This window comes from Varanus komodoensis, unplaced genomic scaffold (genome assembly GCF_004798865.1).
Source record: "Varanus komodoensis strain SLA01 unplaced genomic scaffold, ASM479886v1 scaffold27, whole genome shotgun sequence".
Taxonomy (NCBI): Eukaryota; Metazoa; Chordata; class Lepidosauria; order Squamata; family Varanidae; genus Varanus; species Varanus komodoensis.
The window spans coordinates 6,699,724-6,721,318 of record NW_025335701.1 but is presented as its reverse complement, the minus strand read 5'-3'; the positions used below and the strand labels follow the sequence as shown (position 1 = coordinate 6,721,318).

General features: G+C 46.2%; 1 protein-coding gene across 1 annotated transcript in view; it reads left to right on the top strand.

Annotated features, from left to right (window-relative positions):
* Positions 1–21,595, top strand: part of PKD1L2 (polycystin 1 like 2) — a 77,890-nt gene that overhangs the window by 35,889 nt on the left and 20,406 nt on the right. Inside the window, exons 21-31 of the mRNA XM_044434106.1 lie at positions 1,293–1,424; positions 2,458–2,683; positions 8,640–8,833; positions 9,785–10,015; positions 11,353–11,454; positions 12,219–12,397; positions 14,119–14,265; positions 15,879–16,078; positions 16,454–16,668; positions 17,875–18,091; positions 19,195–19,423. Coding sequence (XP_044290041.1) covers positions 1,293–1,424; positions 2,458–2,683; positions 8,640–8,833; positions 9,785–10,015; positions 11,353–11,454; positions 12,219–12,397; positions 14,119–14,265; positions 15,879–16,078; positions 16,454–16,668; positions 17,875–18,091; positions 19,195–19,423 — 2,072 coding nt within the window. The remainder of the gene's footprint in view (positions 1–1,292; positions 1,425–2,457; positions 2,684–8,639; positions 8,834–9,784; positions 10,016–11,352; positions 11,455–12,218; positions 12,398–14,118; positions 14,266–15,878; positions 16,079–16,453; positions 16,669–17,874; positions 18,092–19,194; positions 19,424–21,595) is intronic.

Sequence of the window (21,595 nt, the reverse complement as noted above, 5' to 3'; positions counted from 1 at the left end):
CACCTGATAAGGGGTAGAGCAGAGGACGAGTGGGCTGGATGGGGTCCCTGGGGCAGTGGGTGTGGGCTTGGGTGGACTCCAGGGCATGGCGGAGGACAGGAGAGCCTGGCAGAATGTTGTCCGTGGGGTCATGATGGGTTTGGCACGACTTTGCAACTGAACAAGCAAAACAAGGGGTAGAGGGGAGGTGGAAAAGAAGAAGTAGTACAGTTCCGAGGCTAGCGTTCTGTGAGCACTTTGGCCACCCAGATGGCCCAGGAATCCCTCAGCGGACTTGCATGCAAGAGTCCGTGTTCCAGGCAACTGCTCTCGAGACGCCCCCGATGATGGCGCTCCTGTAACAACCATCGGCAGCAGCAGCCCTTGATGACAATGATGAGGATGGTGGTGCAGTTCCATCCCATCCCTCCATAGCTTTCATACCATAGTTTGATCTCTGCACCCAAAACTCTGTGAGGTAGGCTAGGCTGGAAGGGAGCAACTGGCCATGTGGGCAGTAGAACCCAGCTCCCCAGCCGAACATGCCAACCACCGCACCAGGCCTGATAGTCCCTGAATCTCTCCTGCACGCCTTCATGCTGCTGGCCTTCACTGGAAACACTGTTGTATCCACCCTACTGCTCCAGGAGGTGAGAAGTTACAAGGGGGTGGGTGGGCTTGCCCAGCCTTGATTTCTCTCAGACAGATGGGAACAAGCCCTGATTCATGTTTTGCAACATTTGCATTCATTTTCAAATGGTTAAGCACAGGTTGCGGAACAATTTGAATACTCCGAGGCAAAGTCCACTGCTCCCACCTCAGACCAGCAAGGAGATGCCCAAGCTCAGATCTCTGAATTTCTGTGTCTTTCACTGTTCCTACTCCAAAGCGGCAGCCTATTTGTTCTTCTCACACCTGGGCACCACGCTAACCTTGTGGTCTATTCCAGCATTGCAGGATGAACCTTTGGTTTATGAAGCAACTGAACTTGTGTTTAGGGAGTGCCCAAAGTATAGTGTTCAGTATTCAGAGATTAAAATTTAAGGTTCAATCCTGACTTGTTCAAACCGTACCTACTGTGCAACACTGACTCTTAGCCTTCAGTCATTTTATCTAAATTCATCCAAAACTGAGTCGATCATGCAAGCTTCCTGAGTTAATGGGAATACCAAATCCATTCCTCCGTCACCTGCATAATTATGAATGAATATCCATTGCAACGGAATCTTCTTTGCATTCGAGTCTGCAGTTTTGAGCGTTGAAGAGTACAGATCTGAGCGAATCTCTCTGATAGTTATCAACCTTTCTTGTAGATGATGAGCTTTGCGGTCAATCCCTTTTCCTCCAGTGACAATTTTGATATTAATGGAATTGTGGGAGGCCTCAGCCTCACCAGCCTGGATGGATCAGTAATTCCGGTTCATAACCTTATGGAAAACATTGAGGTAATTTCCCCAAGGTGCTTACTTTCCAATAGGTGAGGAGTTTTTGATGTGGAGGAGCATTCAATCACAGGAGATGTTACTGTATTCCCAGAAGGAACTTTTTCTACCATGTACTTTTCTGAATATGTTCAGGAATATTGAGATACGGGACAGGCCCTGAGCCTTACCCTGCAAAGTAGATGCATTGCAACATCCCTGCAGTTTTTTTTTTTTACTGCAATTCCTATAATCCTGCCCATTGGGTACGGTGGCTGGACCTGATGGGATATGGAGTCAACCATGTTTGGAAGCCAGGTTGCCAAACCATGAGGTAGACCAGCCCTCATATGGTCCCCAAGCATCAAAGCCTCGATGGTACCTGAAAGCATCACATTTGCTGAATACAAGCAACTCTGGGTCTAATCTTTGCCTGGGCTGAGACTACCGGATCTATAACAACACGCCTGTTTGAGCAACATAGCAAAAAGGATAGGAATAATCCAGCAGAAACTGTGTACATATGTCTGCTGGTGAAGACTAGACTCCTGAGACTTGACCTTCATTTTAAGGGGATCTCAGATAATGACTAAATTAATTTTAATCAGTTTAAGTATGCCTTTGAGGCCTAGATGGCAGGCTTTCCCATCCAGCACATGCTTTTGTAATTTTGTAAGTTAAAGCTGAGCAGGGAGGGGGTGGCCTGAGAGGCAGAGCTGTGCAGCTGCCCCCTTCCCCTTTCAGAGGCAGACGTGTCCCTCAGCTGTGGGCGGACACAGTGTCAGGAATCGCACTGACAGGTGCCCATAGCTGTGTCTTCACTCAGATGAGCCAAGCACAAAGCTCCCGACTTCAGGATTGGCACAATGTTGCCCAGAGTCTCCATTGTATCAAGCAATGGGCTTTTCCAATCTGTGCAAAGCCTGCTCTTTTCATGAGGACACGATATCAAGAGGCATAATTCAGCTGGCCCCCCACTAGGTGGTAGTGAACTCACTGTAAAGATTCCCAGGGCAAGGATGCATTTCCAGAACTGCACTGTTGGTTTCCAATGCAGATGCTGCTGCCACGGAGTTCGCCAGTCCAAGAAGAGAGGAATGTGTTGCGTCTGAGAGATTCCGGCGCTCTCCAAGTCAATGTGACCTCAGTAAATGCATCACTAGTGATCCATCTGGAGCTGGACCAAAACATTCCACTTATCTTATATTTGGGATATGGCTATCATCCCAATGAGACTAGCTATGACTTGATGATACATCTTCCTCACAACAGAAAACCTGGAGGTAAGTCCATTAGCTCTTTGCAGGAGAACTTTTCTGCCTGCTCACCAACCAAAAAGGTTGCATATGTCTGCCAGGGACTTCTGATGGTCCTGTATCTTCTAGACCTAGATCAGGAATAAACAAACTTTTCTTATCCCAGCGTAAGTGGTGCTGAACTGATTTCATAACCAACTAGAGCAGTTTCGGCAGTATAGTGGCACCAAGGGAGCATTTGATAGGTGAGCGTGCTGACATAATCCGCCTCCCTGCTCTCTCTGAACTGAGCTACGCTTTAATTAATTTTCCTAGCAAAATCTATGATTCCCCATTGTAATACAAAGTATTTTGAGGGCAAGTGGATCTGCAATTAAAAACCATTTGCTTTATGAAAAAGCTGCTCCTGGTGGAAAAGGAAACCAGAGCTCGTTTATTGAAAGGGAGGGATCCACACTGCTGCCTGAATTTTTAGATTCTTCTTGGTTGCGTGGCAATGAGGACTGAAATAATCCATCTCTTTAAAATTTAACACTCCACCACTGTACCCCCCCTTCTAGATTTTTCAGCTTTTGAACTGATCTCTGTAAAAGTCAGTTTAGCAGCAATTTGTTCTGTAAGAGTAAGTAGGTAATTATGTTTCATTCCAGAGCATAACTACTGATTTCTCCATTTCAAACTTTGATTAACTTCATCCTGCATCTTGGGGTGATTTTTCCACCCCAGGTTCACATTTTGTTGTGTAATTTATACATAAGTAGACTTATAACTTAATTCTTTGAGGATATGTCAAATGCAGGGTATTAAACCATGTTTTCAAATTTCAGCCCCCTGACTTTTACAGTTTCCTATTCATAAAACAAATGCCAGAGGTATAAAATACGCTCCCCACCCAAATTGCATAATGTAAAAAGCCTGTGTATTGCTTTTGTGAGCCTAAACAACAAACACATTTTGTAGCACAAAATAAAGTTAACAGAGTTAAAGTTAACGGAACATCTTAGCCTGTTTGGAGAGCCAGGAAGAGGCCCAAAGTCCTTCAGCAAAGAAAAAACTAAAATCCATTGAGGGAAAACATATTTGTGCTGAACTGAAGTTTCGACCAAGACAATTATTCCGGTTAGAGATTGTGCCTTGTTATGCAGATTTTGTTGTTATGCACTGATGCAGGATAAATTAAGTCTTAAATTTCCCATAATTGCTGAAACCTGAGATCCATTCTTCGGCCAATTCTGAGCTCCTGAGAGAAACATTGGATGCATTTGCACGTCACCCTGCGTGGTTTCAGTCACGACTTTTAAAGCCATGGTTTCTACAGTACCGTCATTTCCATCCCCCGCTGCTCAGATGGCCCACGTCCCATCAGCTGAAATTCAGCCCAAGGTGCAGTGTTCCCTGCCTGCCCCTTCTCCATTGGTCTGCACAGTTCCCTGGGTGTGATTTCTGTCATCCCTCCTTTTCCTCACAACCTTCTGCTACAACCACCAGTTAATGGATGAAGCTGTGAAGCTTCTCCATGCCAAGACGTCTTTCCCCACAGCCCTTCCTATCCCCCCTTACCCCATGGAAGATTTGCCAGGGCCTGTCCTAGCGCAGGGGCTGCAAACATCAGCGAGGGTTTTCCTGCTGGGTATTTATTTCTGCACAGAGCAGGCATGTGGCTGGGCTTTGCCCCACGTCTCCCCAGCCATGCTGGCCCAGCGGTTGCCGAAGCATCTTCCTCTCCTGTTAGAGGCTTGTATTTTTATCAGCCTGCAGTCATCTCCTTTCCACACGCTTTCCCCATGCTTCCGTTTGCTTTCTGTCACCCCACGAATTCCCTCCCTCTGTAGTCCCCTCTCCTGCTCCCGGAACAGTTCCCCTGGTGGGATGCTTCACTAAGCAATTGTCCCCTGAAATCCACCCGCTCTGGCTTACATCCACCATGCCACCTTTTCCATTTCGGCTTCCTTTCAGGCACTGAAACGCAGCGGCATCCCATTATCCTTCCTTCTTTTCTTTCTTGCCTTTTACATTACATCCTCTTGTGAGGAACCAAAGGCAATTTTCATGGTTCTTCTCCTCATTGACAACCCTGTGAGGTAGGCTAGGCTGAGAGTGAGTCACTGGCCCAAGGTCACCAATGACAATTGGCTCAAGTGAGCTCCATGGCTGAGCAGAGAGGAGACGTCTTGTGGCGTTCGGGAGTTCTAGTGCTACACTTTATTCCGCACGCGACACTGGCTCTCACCATTCCCCACTCCTCCATCCTAGTCTTTCTTTCCCATCAATTTCACTTCCCATTTTCTAACACTGCAATCTTACACGGCAGTTCCCACTGCTCTTCTCCAGCTCCACATGGTACTAATGCTGGCTCTAGGAGTCTCCTATAAAATTTTAACCCATTCTGAAATTTTGGAAGAAAACTATAATTTCTCAATGTGGCAAAGACAAATTTCCAAAATTGCATGGGAGGCCTTCTCCGCATCCAGAGAGTTGATGGCAGGTGTGTCAATTCTATCCTTATTTAATGCAAACAGTTCTACAACCAGCTTCCTGCCTGTTTTTAATTAATCCTGCCTGATTCAGCTGAACTAACATTGTAATAACTGGTTGTACTTTGTCCACCAAAATTACAGTCACTATTTTAATATCAACATTAATCAATGGAATAATTAATGCAGAGTGTAGTAACTCTCAGTTTTAGGAATTATTGTAATGTAAGCATCACTGAATGTTGCATAAATAGAACCTGGCTCAAAAACAGAGTTACACAAGCAATAAAATAAAATTATTAATATTCCTCACCTGGAAATCTATCTGGACCTGCTATTTCCCCATTTTCATATTATTTATTGCTTTTGCAATTCCATCAATCTGCAAAGATGCCATTATAAACTGCCTTTGTGAGCTATCTAGATAGGGAAAATTAACCTGGGATAAAAGAATCAATATCTTGCTCTTATATTTCACAGCCACTGCTATACAATACTGAATAAACATTTTCAACTATCACTTAAAACTATTTGCCATTCCCTGTTTAATGTCTGTGAAGCATAAGTGATAATTTGGCCTCAGATGGAAGCTTTGCCAGCCTCCCATTCTATGGACAATGATTTGATTGTACCCTTCTGATTTCGGAATAGGCTTGTAGCTCAGCAGGAATCTGATTTTTAAAAGACTCATCATTCAATAAGGACGCATTAAGGCCTCAGAGGCAGGTTCAAACAACCTGCAGCGTGGCCTGATATGCTTCACTCAGTTTTTCAATCTTAGAGTCTCTGACTTGGGATAATGAGGATGTTGTACCAAAAAAAAGTTTGCCAGGCAGAATCAATTAGAATGGGCAGAAGATACAACAGTATAGCCTCCCTTATCTGGATGCAATATTGTTCATGGACGATCAGACCAGATTCTGCCCCTTAGTCTTGAATTGCAAATTTCAACATTGCTTGCCTTTGGCTCAGGGTGGTATCTAAGATCTCATTGAATTCCCCTCTTCGGCAAACACACAATCTTAAATGGCATCAAATGATTGGCTAAAATGTTTGTGAAATATGGCTGGAGAGACATTAGCCCTCACTTTCCAACCAGAATAAAGAAAAACCATCTGGATCAATAATGGTTTGTTGAACTGAAAACAAAAGTTTTTTATGGATTAAGATCACTACTTGGTCAATGTATCTGTTGCAGAGACCTCTCCCACTCAGACCTATATAAACTGATATGTATCTGCTGTCATCTGATAAATATCTTGTTAATAAGGCCTCATCAATTTCATTTCCCTTTAGTTTAAGCAGTTTCTTCTGTTTAATTGAATTTCAGAGTCTGTTGACATTCCAAGTAGTCACTTTAAATGTGGCGATTTTATGTGTGTATCATTTGCCCTTGTACACATGCAAATCTTATCCTTGCTACACACAAAAAAATCACAGAATAATTCAAAATATAAATTATGGATACAACACATTTCATAATGCTTTCACTGTACCCTACACCCCTGCAGTGAAAAAGCCAGAAACTAATCTCTCCCCCTCCCCAGTGTGAAAGAAGAAATTAAGATATGCAACTCATCCAGAAGGAGAAAAAAGACAAAATCAGTAAAACAAAACAAAATAAAAATAAGCATTTCAGCTCTGAGCAAGACAATAGGGCAACCCATCACATTCTGCCCCTACTTAGTCATTATTTATATCATTGATTATTAAGACTGGACACACCATTAATTAACCCTAACATTATCTGAGAAAATTCTGCGGGGGGGGGGGGGGGGAAGAGAGACAAAGAGAAGAGAAAGAGAGAGAAAAGTAAATCAATACAGCAGAGGAAGAAGGAAGATGGCAAAATGCCTGGAACGTTATCTACTCAAAGTATGTAAGCCAATGTCAGAAGCTTTCCAATCAACTTCTGAAAAATGGAGAGCGGAATTAAACAGAGGCTGTAGCAGAACCTATAAAATCTGAAGCCAACGTCTGAGCAAGATATGTAACTCAGATCCCCAAAACAAAAGAAATCTGCAGCTGCTGGGGTTCAAAACATCTTCAATTCATCCTGCAATTCCACTACAAATATGGTGGACTTAATTGTATGGAATTTCAGATTGAGATCTCGGGCTATGCATGACACTTCTAAAAGCTTCCTTCTCTGATCAGACACTGCCCTTGGGGAACAGGGGAAAATAATGATTCTATCCTTATCTGGAACTCACAGAAGCTTCCCCTTCTGCCCAGGTGCACAGAGGAAGTATCCTTTAGTTGATACAGCCAGGACAACAACAGATCTGGCTCCCTCTTCCTGTATAAGACCCGAAATACAGTAAGCATGTCCAATATCAAGATAAAGACTTTCTGGAAATCCTGAAACTTGACTAAGGACTAAATTCGCATGGTCTATCTGGCTTACCTCAAGGAACTGCTCAGGCAGTGAAACATAGACCAGAAAACTAAAAAGCAGATAAATAGATTTCTTCATATAGAAACTGCACATTATTGTTGTTGTTGTTGTTAGTCACAAAGTTGTGTCCGACCCATTGCGACCCCATGGACGCCACTCCTCCAGGCCTTCCTGTCCTCCACCATCCCCCGGAGTCCGCTTAAGCTCACACCAACTGCTTCAGTGACTCCATCCAGCCACTTCATCCTCTGCCGTCCCCTCCTTCTTTTGCTGTCGATCGTTCCCAGTATCAGGCTCTTCTCCAGGGAGTCCTTCCTTCTCATTAGGTGGCCAAAGTATTTGAGTTTCATCTTCACTATCTGGCCTTCATTATTATCTCAGGAATATCCACTGAAATTGTCTGTGCGCCCATAATCTAATCGTGTCCTCACCCTGCCCATGAGAGCCTTCTTCCCCCTGCTGCCATGCATACAAGTGTCCAAATACCTTGGAATGAAAATAAAAGGCAGAACGGGTGGAAATCTGGATGACAACAGAGAAGCTGGAGAGGGATGGAAACAGAAAGCAGCCTGCAGGAGTGAGGCAAGCGGTGACCTATCTGTTACGAGGCAGAGATGGGTAGTAAAGGCCAGATGGCGGGAGAGGTTCCTAAAGTGGCTGCTCTTTCCAGGGGACTCTATGGTAGTTGAATGTTGGGGCTAGAGAACCCGTGATACTGGGTTCAGATGGCATGAGAAACTATTCTGGTAAACAGAAACCAAAGAACAGACCATTATTTCTTACTGTGTTTTCTGAAGTCCAAATGCACCATGCTAAAATACCACTGATGACACAACAGACAAACAGTGGTACCTCCACCGAGGCTTGTAGTATCCTGCAGACCCAGCCATTCAGTCAAACTAAAGGCACTCAGACATATGCCACACATGCCTTGGCTGGGGGGACAAAATCGCCCACAAAGCAAATTAAGTTGTGGGGGGATGTTTTGTTTCAAAGCAGGATGGGGTTTTCAAAGCCACACAACCAGATTACGAGACGGGGATATGCTTTTTGACAGTCGGCAATCCTGTCTCTGTACATTGCTGGATCTGACTGGTCCTTCCTCTTCCAGCTGAAGTATATTCCTGGATTCTCCACCCACAAGACCTGGTTTTTGGAGAAGGGACTTACTATGTCACAGTGAGACCAGAAACAGCAGTGGAGCACATGGTTCCCGGAGACACGAATGTTTCTGTCACTTTTTTTGCATCTCAGTGTGCATTCTGGGACATGCATGAAGGGAACTGGAATGGTTATGGTTGTCAGGTAAGTAGAGCACATGTATTTATTCGCATGCTTGTTGCATCTGTACACCACCCGGTAGCCAAAGATGTCTGAGCAGCAGCCATTTGCAACAATTAAACCATAACATACCACACTATAAAAGTTTAAAACTTTAGAACCACATTATGAAATAGAAGTTTAAAAAATCCTAGCTGCAAAATGAAGCATTAAAATGTGGTGACAGACCAAAAAGAACAGAAATTAAAAGTCTAAAATGTCTGGAAAATAGGAATTTCCTCACTTTGGTGCTGGAAAGAGAAGAACCAAAGTCGCAGGGACACGCATTCCACAAGTGGGTGGTCACAGCAGGGAAGACCACCTTCTCAGTTGCCACCATCCCATCAAAGCGATGCCTTCACGATGCAGTGCTGTGGTGCCTTTGAACAACACACTGCTTTGTAATGGGGTGCCAGAAGGAAGCAGCAGCCAGTATCTGCCAATACTGAACACAGAGCAATAGCATTCAGACGAGGACAATAGAAGCAAAGGGATATGCTCTTTGGTTTCTACCTTAGATGCTTCATTCCGAGAGCATCCCAGAGCATCTGAGGGAGCAGGGCCATTTTGAGATTTTGCGCTGGCTTCCCAGGATGCTCCAGAAATGCTTTAGGAGTGAGAGTAGTCAACAACCAGACAGCCCGTTTCCTAGACCTTGAAGGTAAAGCTCCTGTCTAAAAGACTGAAGGGACCACTCAGAATTTCCCAGTTGAAGCAACACTCTGTGTGGATGGGAGTGAGTGGTAAGTCTTTGTGAATTGCATGTGAGAGAGAGAGAGAGAGAGAGAGAGAGAGAGAGAGAGAGAGTGTGTGTGTGTGGGGGGGGGGGCAGGTTGTCCAGCTCTGTGAGAATGTGGAAAAAACCTGCAAAGCAGATGTGTGATTTTGCAGGTGATTCGACCGAAGCAGGTACAGTGCACTCTCGCTTGGTTGCAGGTGGGCCCCGAGACGACCCCGGAGAGTACGCAGTGCCTCTGCAATCACCTGACATTCTTTGGGAGCACCTTCTTTGTGTTACCAAACACCATCGATGTTAGCAAAACGGTGGAGTTGTTTGCCACGTTTGTGGACAACCCGGTGGTGGTGGTGACTGTGGGATGCATCTTTGTTGTGTACTTGCTAGTTCTGATCTGGGCCAGAAGAAAAGACATCGAAGACGATGCCAAAGTAAGTCGTGCCAGGATTGTCCTTCCCTTTGTAATTCACTCTTCCCTTTCTAGAGGAACAGAATTCGCTCTTAGTTTGCAAAGGATGCCCATGGTTAACTCTCTCTGTGGAGTATTTCTTTAAGCTTAACTGTGTGCATGCTGCCCTGGAAAGGAGATTGACTAAGCCGGGATAAAGGCAGAAGTGGTGTGTTGTGTGTGACCGCGTTTGCATGCAGGTGTGCGTAGGCAATCAGCCTTCCATTTGCAGGCTGCACATGTGTCCTTTGCACAGCAGGGGTGCAGGAGGAGCAAAGCTGCATTCCACAGCACAAGAAACCATGGAAGCTTGTCTGAGCCCAGCCAGGACTGCTCATGCGTGATTAACAAACCATACTGCTGAGGTGGAAAATCATAAGCCATCATGGCTTATTGAGTGAACCCAAGAGACAGTGTGCATGCAATTAGTTTGCAAGCTGTCCTGAGTCCCCTGTAAAAGATGGGGTAAAAATGCTTTCAATAAATAAATAATTTCAGAGAGTAACATTGGGCAAATCTTCATATAATGGCAAGCAACAGTAGTTGGCTACCATGATTGGTGGTTGGCTTTTACGTTCTATCAGAGAAACCATCAAATGTTCTGGTCCTTCTCATGGGTTTCCTCTGTCTGAGGCCTACCTCCCCCTGCTGGCCCATATCCCAGCTGCCATTGCGGGTTAAATCCCATCCCAACATGCACTGCTTCCTTCTTCCGGATTAGATTTCCCTCTCCCCAGTCTTGATTGCAATTCTTCATGTTTCTTCTTCCATGTGCCTCAGCCAATCTATCCTCCCATTGGTAATTCCCCATGGAAACCATTGTCTTTGTGGGATTATCCTCATCTTTCCCCATACCTTTACTCGTGTTCTCCCCCACTTTGCCCATCACATTGCTTGAAATGTCTTTTCCCATCCCCTCCCTCTTTTCCCTGATGCCAGGCTGATTTAAAGAAGATCTGCTGAGGCTTTACTTTGAGTAAGACCACCCCACGAGCAGCGTGCAGCCTCCATGCAGTCTCCTTCGTTAATTCCCGCACAGAAACAATCTTCTCAAGGGCGTACTGCTTTCTCCTTCTCTGACCATGTCTGTAGTCATTCTTCCCATCATAATGTTGAATACATCTGTATTCCTCTACAAGGGATAATATTCTTTTTTATTGTAGCTAAAGAATCTTGCACAGCCTGAAAATAATTCATTTTTTTAACCAACAGACAAACAGACACGTGTGCAATGATAAATCTCTGCTTTGCTTGCCCGTGTTAGGTGCATGCGTTCATCCTTCCCCTCTGCTATTTGCTGCCTCCATGCTTTTTTCCTAGGTGAAGATAACAGTTTTGGAGGACAATGACCCTTTTGCTCAGTATCGTTACCTGGTGACTGTTTATACTGGACACCGCCGAGGGGCAGCTACAACCTCCCAGGTACACATCCTGGGTGTTACTGGTGCTTCTGTGATGGGCTAGAAGTGGGGAAGGGCTGTAGCCCAATGTCAGAGGGGAGGGTGAGTCTGTGCAGTTTCTTGAGATCAGTTTGTCTCAGTCTTTGCATATTTCTCTACTCTTAAATTTGGTTCATTCCAGAATTTGAAAACAGATTTTTCAAAAGTTTGCGTGATCCTTTTTTGCATATTTCCACCAATACTTGCATTTTATGTACATCTATTTATTTACTCTAATCTTATTGCTGTTTTGCCCAAGGCGATTTTTGCTGACTGTTAGACTTTGTACTCATTTTGTGGATTTTCTGTTTTGAATTGCTTTAATTGTTTAGTTGTTTTAATTGTTGTTTTATCATTGTTTTATTGTTAAGTTGCCCAGAGAGCCCTTGAGCTATGGGATGACATATAAATGCAACAAGCAAGCAAACAAACAACATCTACTCCTAACATGCATACTTTTTGTGGGCAGTTTTCCTAATGTAATGCACTTTATCATTGTCTTACATACTTCTTGAAGCGCTCCTTTGCAAATTCAGAGAGGTATGAGTTTTGAAGGACCACTGAGCTTCAGATTGCATAGTATTTTGGAAGTGTGAATTTAGATAAAATGCAAACTGAATGAATTTTGCTCATTCTCTTGCTCGAACAAGGCACCTCAGGGACTGGTGGTGCGCCCGTGTGAAGACCACGCTTGCGCGGGCTCCTGCAGGAAGTCAAACCCATTGCTGCGTGTCTTTACTTTTACAGGTGACCCTCACTTTGTATGGCCAGGAAGGAGAGAGCGAGCCGCACCACCTGGTAGACCCCGGGAAGACAGTCTTTGAGCGAGGAGGGGTGGATGTCTTCCTGCTCTGTACACTCTTTCCTCTGGGGGAACTGCAGAGCATCAGATTGTGGCACGATAATTCAGGAGGCAGCCCATCCTGGTATGCAAGAAGCAGAGTGATGGGGCGGATAAAGCAGCATCCTTCATAGCTTCTTGTGCAAAGTGCTTTGTCTCTCACTGGGTGTTTCCAGGAAGGAGACACTTCCAGTGTAACCAAATAAGACCCACCACCCACCATATGGAGAATGGTCTGTGGCTCAGTGGTAGAACACATGCTAAATAGGTGAACGGCCCCAGGTTTGGTCCCTACCTGGCCATTCCAGGTCGGGCTGGGAAAACTCTTCATGAAGAGCCACAGCCATTCATTGCTGACACAACTGGACTAGATGGTCCCCTGGTCCCACTCAGGTTCAGGCAGCTTCCTGTGTCCCTATTTAGGGCTTCTGAATATCCAGAGTGCTTCACATGTTCAAGATAATTCCAAATACAACCCTGTGAAGCAGGTCATTATTTCTACATTAAACAGAAGGAAGGGCTTCCCTGAGAACTCCTGGTGCAAGAATATGCAGCATGTGGCCATCTAGATGTTGATGGCTTGCAGTTCCCATCTGCCTTTGCTGGGGGCTCTGTTGGATAGGGCTAATGGGAGTTCTAGTTCAACAGCATCTGGAAGGCTGTCTTCCATATGGGAAGAATCTGCATCAGCCTTCTCCAGTCTGGCTAGCTTTGGAGGATTTGCCATGGATCCAAAGTCTATCCATCACATCTTAAATTTGTTGGGAGGCAAAGGTTGATCTTCATTAAAATGTTTGCACAGAGATCTAACTTTAGCAGTGCTTTGCTTGAGAATTCTGCCTCCTTTCCCCAACCCCATCCAATCAAGTCTGCAGAATCCATGCAACTCAGGTGTTGCAGAATCTGCAGCTCAGCTTCTTAGAAAGTGCATGCCTGCGGATTTCTCTAACGTCCGCTGCCCTGTGATTCCTCTACGGAGAGAATTGCAAATGGCTCCCAGAACTGAGAAGGCCTCTCACCAGTCTCCAGCAGGAAAAGCCCACGAGTCTGTCTTCGTTGTCTTCTTACTCTCAGCAGATAATAGCAGCTTGGACAGAGCAGGGAAGAAGTTGTGGAAACAGTGGAAGGCCTGCCATGACACTGTCATCCCAATCCAAGCCGCCATCGACGCACTGGCTTCAACAGTGGCAACAAAATCTAGGACCCCCCTCCCCCTACAACACTTGAACCTGGGTTTGTCCTGTGAAGCTGACTAGGGGAAGGTTTAGGACAGGCAAGAAGTACTTTTGCACACAATGTATATTTAAATCATGGAATGCGCTGCCACCAGAAGCAGTGATGGTTACAAATCTAGAAGGCTCTCAGAGGGGATTGGACTGGTCCATGGAAGTAGAAACTATCAGTGGCTACTTAGCATCACTGGTTTCACCAGAGGTGGCAAGTCTGCATATAGCAGTGGCTGAGGAGCTGGGGCAAGAGGAGGTCTTGCACCCATCCTGCTTGAGGGATCCTGTGGACAATGGGTTTGCCACTGTGTCTGGACTGGCTGGACTGTTGGTCTGATCCAGCCTGGCTTGTCTTTGTCTATGTCTATCTCTAGACCTGAGTGTGGATTCTGCATCATGTCACATCTGATGCAAAATGCTGGCCCAGTTTATGAGGTGGCTGTAAAAAATGTTGGCTAGAAGATGCACAACTGCAAAATCTGCATTTACAACCATCACACATGATGTAGATGCTGCAAGACACACGCAAAGTAATGTTTGGTGTGTTACACTGGGCATCTTTCCTGTTATTCATGCATAGGTATGTCAACCATGTGCTGGTCCATGATGTTGCCACAGATCAGAAGTGGTATTTCCTCTGTAATTCCTGGCTGTCCATTGACATTGGAGATTGCGTCCTGGATAAGGTGTTCCCAGTAGCTACAGAGAAGGACATGAAGCTCTTCAGGTACGTGGTCACGGAAAAGGCTGCTTAAGCAAACAGCTAGGTCACATGGCTGGCTCACCTTTTTCATCCACCACAAAAAGCTCAGAGGGGTGGGAGTTGTTTCTCTTTAGCAAGTTTCCAAAATGGTTCAGTTAGAATTGAAGAAACATTAGCAGTGGAGGATTCAGTTTGGCTCGCTCCGTTCATAACTGAGGTCATCCATTCACATTAGTCTGTCTGTCTGTCTGTCTGTCTGTCTGTCTGTCTACCTATATATAATATTTATATCCCACCTTTGCCCTGTTGTGAAATTCAAGGTGGCCACATGCAGTTCCCAGTGGGTCTCCCCTCCAAGCTCAGGCCAGCCTCAGAGTTGCTTAGCTTCAGCTTGGCGAATGCCTCATGTGCCTTCAGTCCATATTCTGGGCCTAGCATGGCTCTCCCCACCCTGGGACCTTCCACATGTATTAGACTACAGCTGCCATAATCTCTCAGCTAGTGAACGATAGGAGCTTTAATCCTGCACATCTGAAGAGCACCAGGGTGAGAAGGGTGCTTTATCATGATTTGAAAGTGTCAATTTTGTTTTGGGAGGCTGTTCTAGCAAAAGGCTTAGAGACAGCCAGGAGCCAAAGGTTCCAGATGCTAATGTGGAAGCTAAAGGTCACGGCTGGAGAGTATTCTGCATTGATGCAGATCTTGTCTTCCTTTATTCTGTGCTTCCAGGGAGCAAATGCTTCAGATGCCATTGCCCTCCTCCCGGATCCACCTAGGCAGACCCTTCCATGTTGGCTCAGCCAGTCCACCATCTTGATGTCTCTCCTTCCCTGCCTCCTTTTATCCCTACGCCTGCCTCATTTCTGTATTGATTTCTGCTGATTAGCTAGGATCCCAGGAGAGGAGTTCTTTCACTGCTTTCCTCTTCAAGTTCTACTTTCGCAACAGGATTCAACCCCCTTCAGGACTCCAGGGTTCCTAAAAATGCCTTTAGTTTGGACACGATTAACAGTGAGGGGCAACCTATTATGGCTGGGATGCTTGCTGCCTAGAGAATTCTTATGGACTAGAGGGAGGCATATAAATTTATAAATAGATACATTAGGAGAATCAGTAAATTCAAGGTAGCCACTGTCCTCCGTGGACCTCCAAAAGTTGAGATTATTTAAGAAGGGCATCCCTCACTGAAACTACTCTGGCTTGTTTGTCTTCTCCTGGTAGCAGAGTGAACCGTGCCATTCTGCTCCTCACATGACTGACCTTGTGCCACTGAAACGCAAGTTTCTTCATCATGGCTAGCCCTCCAGGTGGGACCCAATCATTACCCAAGTGCTCTTCCTGCTCCTCAGTAGCTGTAGCACTTTGTATAATATTGTGTTTATATTTAGTTGACATCCCATGCTTGTTGCTGGGGGGAAAAGCTTGAGAGCAGGAGGAGGAGAATTTTGCAAGTCGCCTTGAGTTCCTTGGAAGGAAAAAAGGCAGGAAACAATACAAATAATACAATATGAATAAATAAATGATAAATAGGTTCCTTAGGGTATTGGCCATGTTTGCTTCTCTTCTTGCAGCAGAACAAAATAAACAAAACCTGGTCTCTTCTGAATTTGTTTCTCTCTCTCTCTCTCTCTCTCTAGCAATCTGTTCTTTATGAAGACCTCCAAGGGCTTCCGTGATGGGCATATCTGGTACTCCATTTTCAACCGCTCTCCACGCAGCTCCTTCACACGTGCCCAGAGGGTGTCGTGCTGCTTCTCACTGCTTCTGTGCACCATGTTGACCAGCATCATGTTCTGGGGGGTGCCCAAGGATCCCGCAGACCAGAAAATGGACTTAGGTGATTTGCTTGGGTTGGGAAGTGGAGAGCCAGGGAGGGAAGCAGGGACGCTTTGGAGGGATGACTGGCAATATGGGAATCTCGTCTGATGGGTTCTTCTCGCTCTGGGGGTTGGTGACACCAGCAGGCTGCTGCTTTCTTACTTTCACCCTTTATCAGAAATCTACGTTACAAGACTGTGTAGAGTTTTCTGAGATGATCCATATGATGTGTTTTCAATAAATGAAACCCGCTTCCCACAAAAGCGCTCGAACTTGCACCTAAGATCGTATGCGTGAGCTTCTGGATCTTGAGTGCCAGTTTTTGGTAGAAAGGTGAGCCATAGATCAGGGTTTGAACTGCCCATGGCACTGATTCTTCTCCCCACCTCTCCAGGGAAGATCGAATTTACGTGGCAGGAGGTGATGATCGGCTTCGAAAGCTCGCTGCTCATGTTCCCCATCAACCTGCTCATTGTGCAGATCTTCAGGAACGCCCGCTGCCCACCTCACAAGGAGAAGAGGCCAGGGAAGAGTGGGCGGGTGTCCCCTGACCTCCCCCCGCAGCTGAAGGAGCAGAGTGTGCCGCTCACGCCTGAAGCGGTCATCAAGGCAAGTCCCGGGGGGCCCCCAAAGTCCTCACGTGTGTCTCGGGGCCAGTTCAGTGCAGCCTCCCCCAGCCAGGCAAGTGGGGTGCAGACTCCCCTCGCCTCCAGCCTGCATGGCTCACTGCAGTGAAGGATGCTCTCCCCGTTCCCATGTGGAAATAAATTTCATGAGAGAGAGAGGGAAAGGGAGAGGGAGGGAGGGAGGAGGGGTGTTTTCCATCTCCCCAGGCGGCAAAATGTCTGGGCAGCCTTGGTTGATGCTTTATTTAAATAACTCGCTGCTGATGTCAAGTGAAGGGCAGAATCCCACAGGACATGCTCACTTCCTGCCAATTCCCTTCTTTAAAAAATAATTTACAGGCCGCCTATGACTGCTGAGGCCTTTCTCGGCGGCTCTCCTTCCCACTGCCATAATATCCCCCCTCCCTGCCCCACGGCATTCTGCAAGCAGTGGATCTTGCCGATTCCATCCCATTCCTGCTGATTCCTGCAAGCAGGAATGACTGCCCAGTCAAGGGAGATTCAGTGCTTCCGAGAAGAAGCCCCTGGATGAACAGAAAGGCTGGTTTCAGGCTGCCTTGGATGCATGAAAGGTAGGGGCCCCTTGCTCCGTGGCAGGCCGGATTCTGTCCCTCGTGGGAGACAATTCCACCGATTGGAGCAGAGTCATTCCCAGGTGGGTTGGTTCCCTTGGCAAGGCACGGCCTTGACTCTCTCCCCAGGGCTATTCCCGAGCAGCATGAGGATGGTTGGCAGGGCTGTCTGGTGTGCTGTGGCCTGGCCACTGTGCTCGTGGGTTCCCTGGGCTTATCAGGTGCCATGATCCTTTGGATGCCACCAGCCCTCTTTCCTTCCCCCAGAAACAGCCCTGGTTTTAAGCAATTGGTTGTTGTTATTATTAATTATTTTAAATGATGTAGGTATTGTCTGATATTGTAAGATTTGTGTATGGTTTACATAAGAAATATGTAAAAAACTATCTACCCATCCATCTGTCCATCCAAATGGACATTTCACAAGATTTCCACATGCTGAAGAGGAAAGCAATCATGACAACCACCACCAAGGTGCAGCCCAGGAATGATTTATTTGTTCTGAGATGTACATCTGGGAAGAGCAAGAGGAAAAGGACACAAACAGAGATGGGGTTTTGTTTTTGCAAGTTTAGCAGCTTGCTTCCCACTACCATTGTATCTTTGATCCCATCCAGGATATTAGACGAATTGCCAATTCCCTCTTCAAAACCTTCAGGGCTCCTCTGCCTTCCTCCGAACATGATTTTGGTAAATCAACTGACATCAACAAGCTTCTGGCCATGGTAGAGGACATCATCTGCCAGCAGAACAGGTTTGGACATGAATTTTACGATGAGAACAAGAAGAAGGATGACCCGATTATTATCACACTCGGCCTGGTAGAGTTACAAGGTAAGTTGCAGGCTGGCAAATACAGAGGGAACACAATTCCAAGGAGGGGAGAGACCACCTGGAAAAGGCACGACCTTGTGGGCTGCTGAACGCACGCAGAATGTTGTGTTCGGGACAGGGAATCTCCCTACAATTTGTTGAACTCAACATTCCTTTTGGAAAGAGTTGTTTCAGGCAAAGGGTGGAGGGGGATGCAGATCACAGGGGCAAGAAGCTGTGAACCTGTTGGAAGGAGAATTCTCTTTTGATGGTGGAGTTGATTCAAGTGTTGGTGACTCATCCCACCTGCTTCAGAGGGAGGACTAGAAAAGCTATTTTATGCCAGCGGAAAGAGGCTCTCTCAGCTCTAGATCCGTGTGCTTTAAAGCAAAGGGCTTGACAAGAAATTTATTTGAGGCCTGCAAAAATGTTGCCTCATATCCTCACATCCTAATAGGACTGCTCCTGCTCAGGTCAATAGCCAGGTGTGACCTCTGCCAGGATACTCCATTCCACATTGAATGGAGCTTCGCTGTCATTGGGCCAGCGTTCTTCGTTTAGGGGCCCCTCGGGGTTTTAAAAAGTATTTGGTGCTTCTTGAGTTTCATTCTGCATACTGATTCCTCCCAGTTGCTTTTTAGTGGCCTCATGGCAGGCACACACTAACTCAGTTCACTTTTAAAAGGAGGGGTGAGGATAGTTATAACAACAGCAATGGACCTAGGCATGTCTACTCAGAAGTAAGTGCCATTGACTTCAATGGAGTTTGCTTCTATGTAAGTTCGTATACGATGCAGATAAATGAAACAGGGTAACCCACACTCAAGCTCTGAGCATGCATTGAAATGTGTGTTGTTGTTGAAACATGGCTTTTCATGTTGTCTGAACCACACGTTGTGCTAACAAACCACATGTTAACTGCAGTTTACAACCCAACAAAAACCCATGGCTTCCATGGGTTGTTAGCATGGCTGGGTTAAGACAACACAATAACCCACATTACAGCAACAACCCCTGTGTTCAGCGATGGCTAACACTCGATCCATATTCACAGCGTGTGTTATCTGAATCCAATTGTTCTGTTTTTAACTGCTAAGAAAACACATTTTCTGTGTCCCCCGGAGAAAAAACAAAGACCCCAACTCTGGAGAAAGGAGTCGAAGAAAGGCTGAAACATCGAGGCTACAACCGTTGCCTCTACACCCAACTGCAACATGTGGAGCTGGAACTCACGCTGCTGGGGCCGCACAGGTTCCAAAACCCGCAGAGCTATTTGCAGGCCGTGCGGCAGGTGCAGCACATGAAGGACTTCCTGGAAAGCCACCAGTCGTCCGCAGCATCCGGCAGCGGGAGGTACAAACAAAGCCGCGGGGGGGAAGTTTGGCCTTACGGCCGCCCGCACACACATTCAAGCATCAACTCTCGCGTTAAACTGAGGTTGCCACTCCTGGCCACACCCAGCCAACATTCAAAGAGGTTTAGGAGCATTACGATGTGTTGTTGTTTTTAAACTTCATATGGGGAACACATGAGACGCATCTATCATTCAGTCTCCATTTACAACTTTGGCATGGTTGGGACTGGAGCCTGTGTCAAAGGACCACATTTACCTGCTGGTCTACATGGCCTTAATACTCTTTTTCATTATTCAGAACCTTACTATTTATTTTTTTAATTTTTAAAAGTAATTTAATTCCAACGATATTGGGGAAAACTTAATCACAGAAGACTGACAGGGAGGAAATTTGCACAGTATACCTCTGTGAAGTCAAGGTTCAGCATTCGTGGCCTCAGGCGTTCCCAGAATTTTCTGTGTGGCGGCTTGCTCGCAAGGAGGTCATTTTCTCCAAGCGAGTCCAAACCGATCTCCTTGGCTTGCAAGGAGATCGGTTTGGACTCATTCAAAGAAAATGATCTCTGCGCATGCACGCCCCTGCCCTTGCCTCGCTGCGCGCGCACTTACCCCCTGGCCCGGCCCACGTCCCCCGCTCATACCTCCTTGGCCCATCGCTGGCAACTTTCAACTGGTCCCCTGTTCTAGGGCTTCTGGCAATGAACCTTTACCACATTCAACATTCGCAGTTTTTCACAATTCGCGGGTGCTCTAGGAATGCAACGCCCGCAAATTTCGGGGGACTACTGTAGATACCTTGGACATTTCTTCCAATTTCTCACAAGAGGTTTATGATACAGCAAATATGCATTTTCTCTCGGGGAAAATGATACCTTTACTACTCTGAGGGTGGCAAATTTTGTACTGGCAACAAAGAACATTCCAGCTCAGTGTAGGAAAGTTAACAGGGTGCCCTATGTTCTTTGATCATCATGTTTCATATTTAGTATCTTCAAGGTATGCAATGTTTTTCTGTCAAACCTGCATCATATTTTATTTTTAATTTGCTTATAAGAGCTGATGCTGTTCTAATATACCTTCTAATATACCTAATTCTGTACACTCTGCTTTTTGTTTTAAGGTTAGGGTTTTAAATTACAGATCTATTTTTAGTTTGGATTGTGATGGCCTTTGGCTGTAAGCAACCATTATTGAACAGTTTTTAGACAGGGGGAAATCACCATGTGTGATTTTGTGATTTCTATGTATCCCCAAATGATAGAATGGTGTAAGCTTAATCACGGCACTTGACAGATGGAACAACAATCTCTATTGACTTCTCCACTTTATACTATTGTGTGAGTGTTAAATACTATTGATGCAATACCATATCACAATATTCTCTCACATTACAAGAGATAGCAAAACCTGTGTGCCATAATGCCCCCTGTTGGGTATTACATGAGTGGAGCCAGCTGGACCTTGGGGTCAGACTAGATGGCCAGGGAGCCACCTTCTGACTCATGCACATTAATCCTCTTCTCTTTCTTTAATGCAGCCTCCTCCAACCTGCTGCCCTTCACTTGCGTGGGATCATAGCCCTTACCTGGGGAATTCTGGAAGTTAAGAACTAGGGATGTGCTGGGAGCCTGTTTGGGGGTGGGATTCCCCGGATTCTGGTCCACTCTGGAGTGGCTGAGAGTCTGGCTTCTTGGCAAACCTGCCCAGCATTTGCAGGGCTCTCAGCCCATGCACCACACAAGCAATGTCCCAGTAAGCAGGGAAGGCGACTGACCACCAGGAAGGGTGCCTGGTGCACCTGGTGCACCTGCTCGCAGCAGCGCTTTTTCACATCCCAGAGGCCTCCTGACGGGAAATGTTGCCTGCTGCACAGCCAGGGTTCTGTGAGCATTTGCAGGCATCCTCTCGGCTTGGCTCGGTTCACTTTGCGGGACCAGGCCGAGCACAAGAGGACACCTGCAGCCACTCCAGGGACAAAGTCATGCCAGGTCAGACTGAGTCCATCTAGTCCAGTGTTCTGTTCATGCAGCCAACCAGCTGCCCACAGGAAGCCCACGAGCAAGACATGAGTGCTGCCGAACCCTCCCACTCACGTTCTCCATCAGCTGCTGCACATCCACATACTGCCTGGAAGATTATAGCCAGCAGGACCAAAAGCCACTGATGGCCTT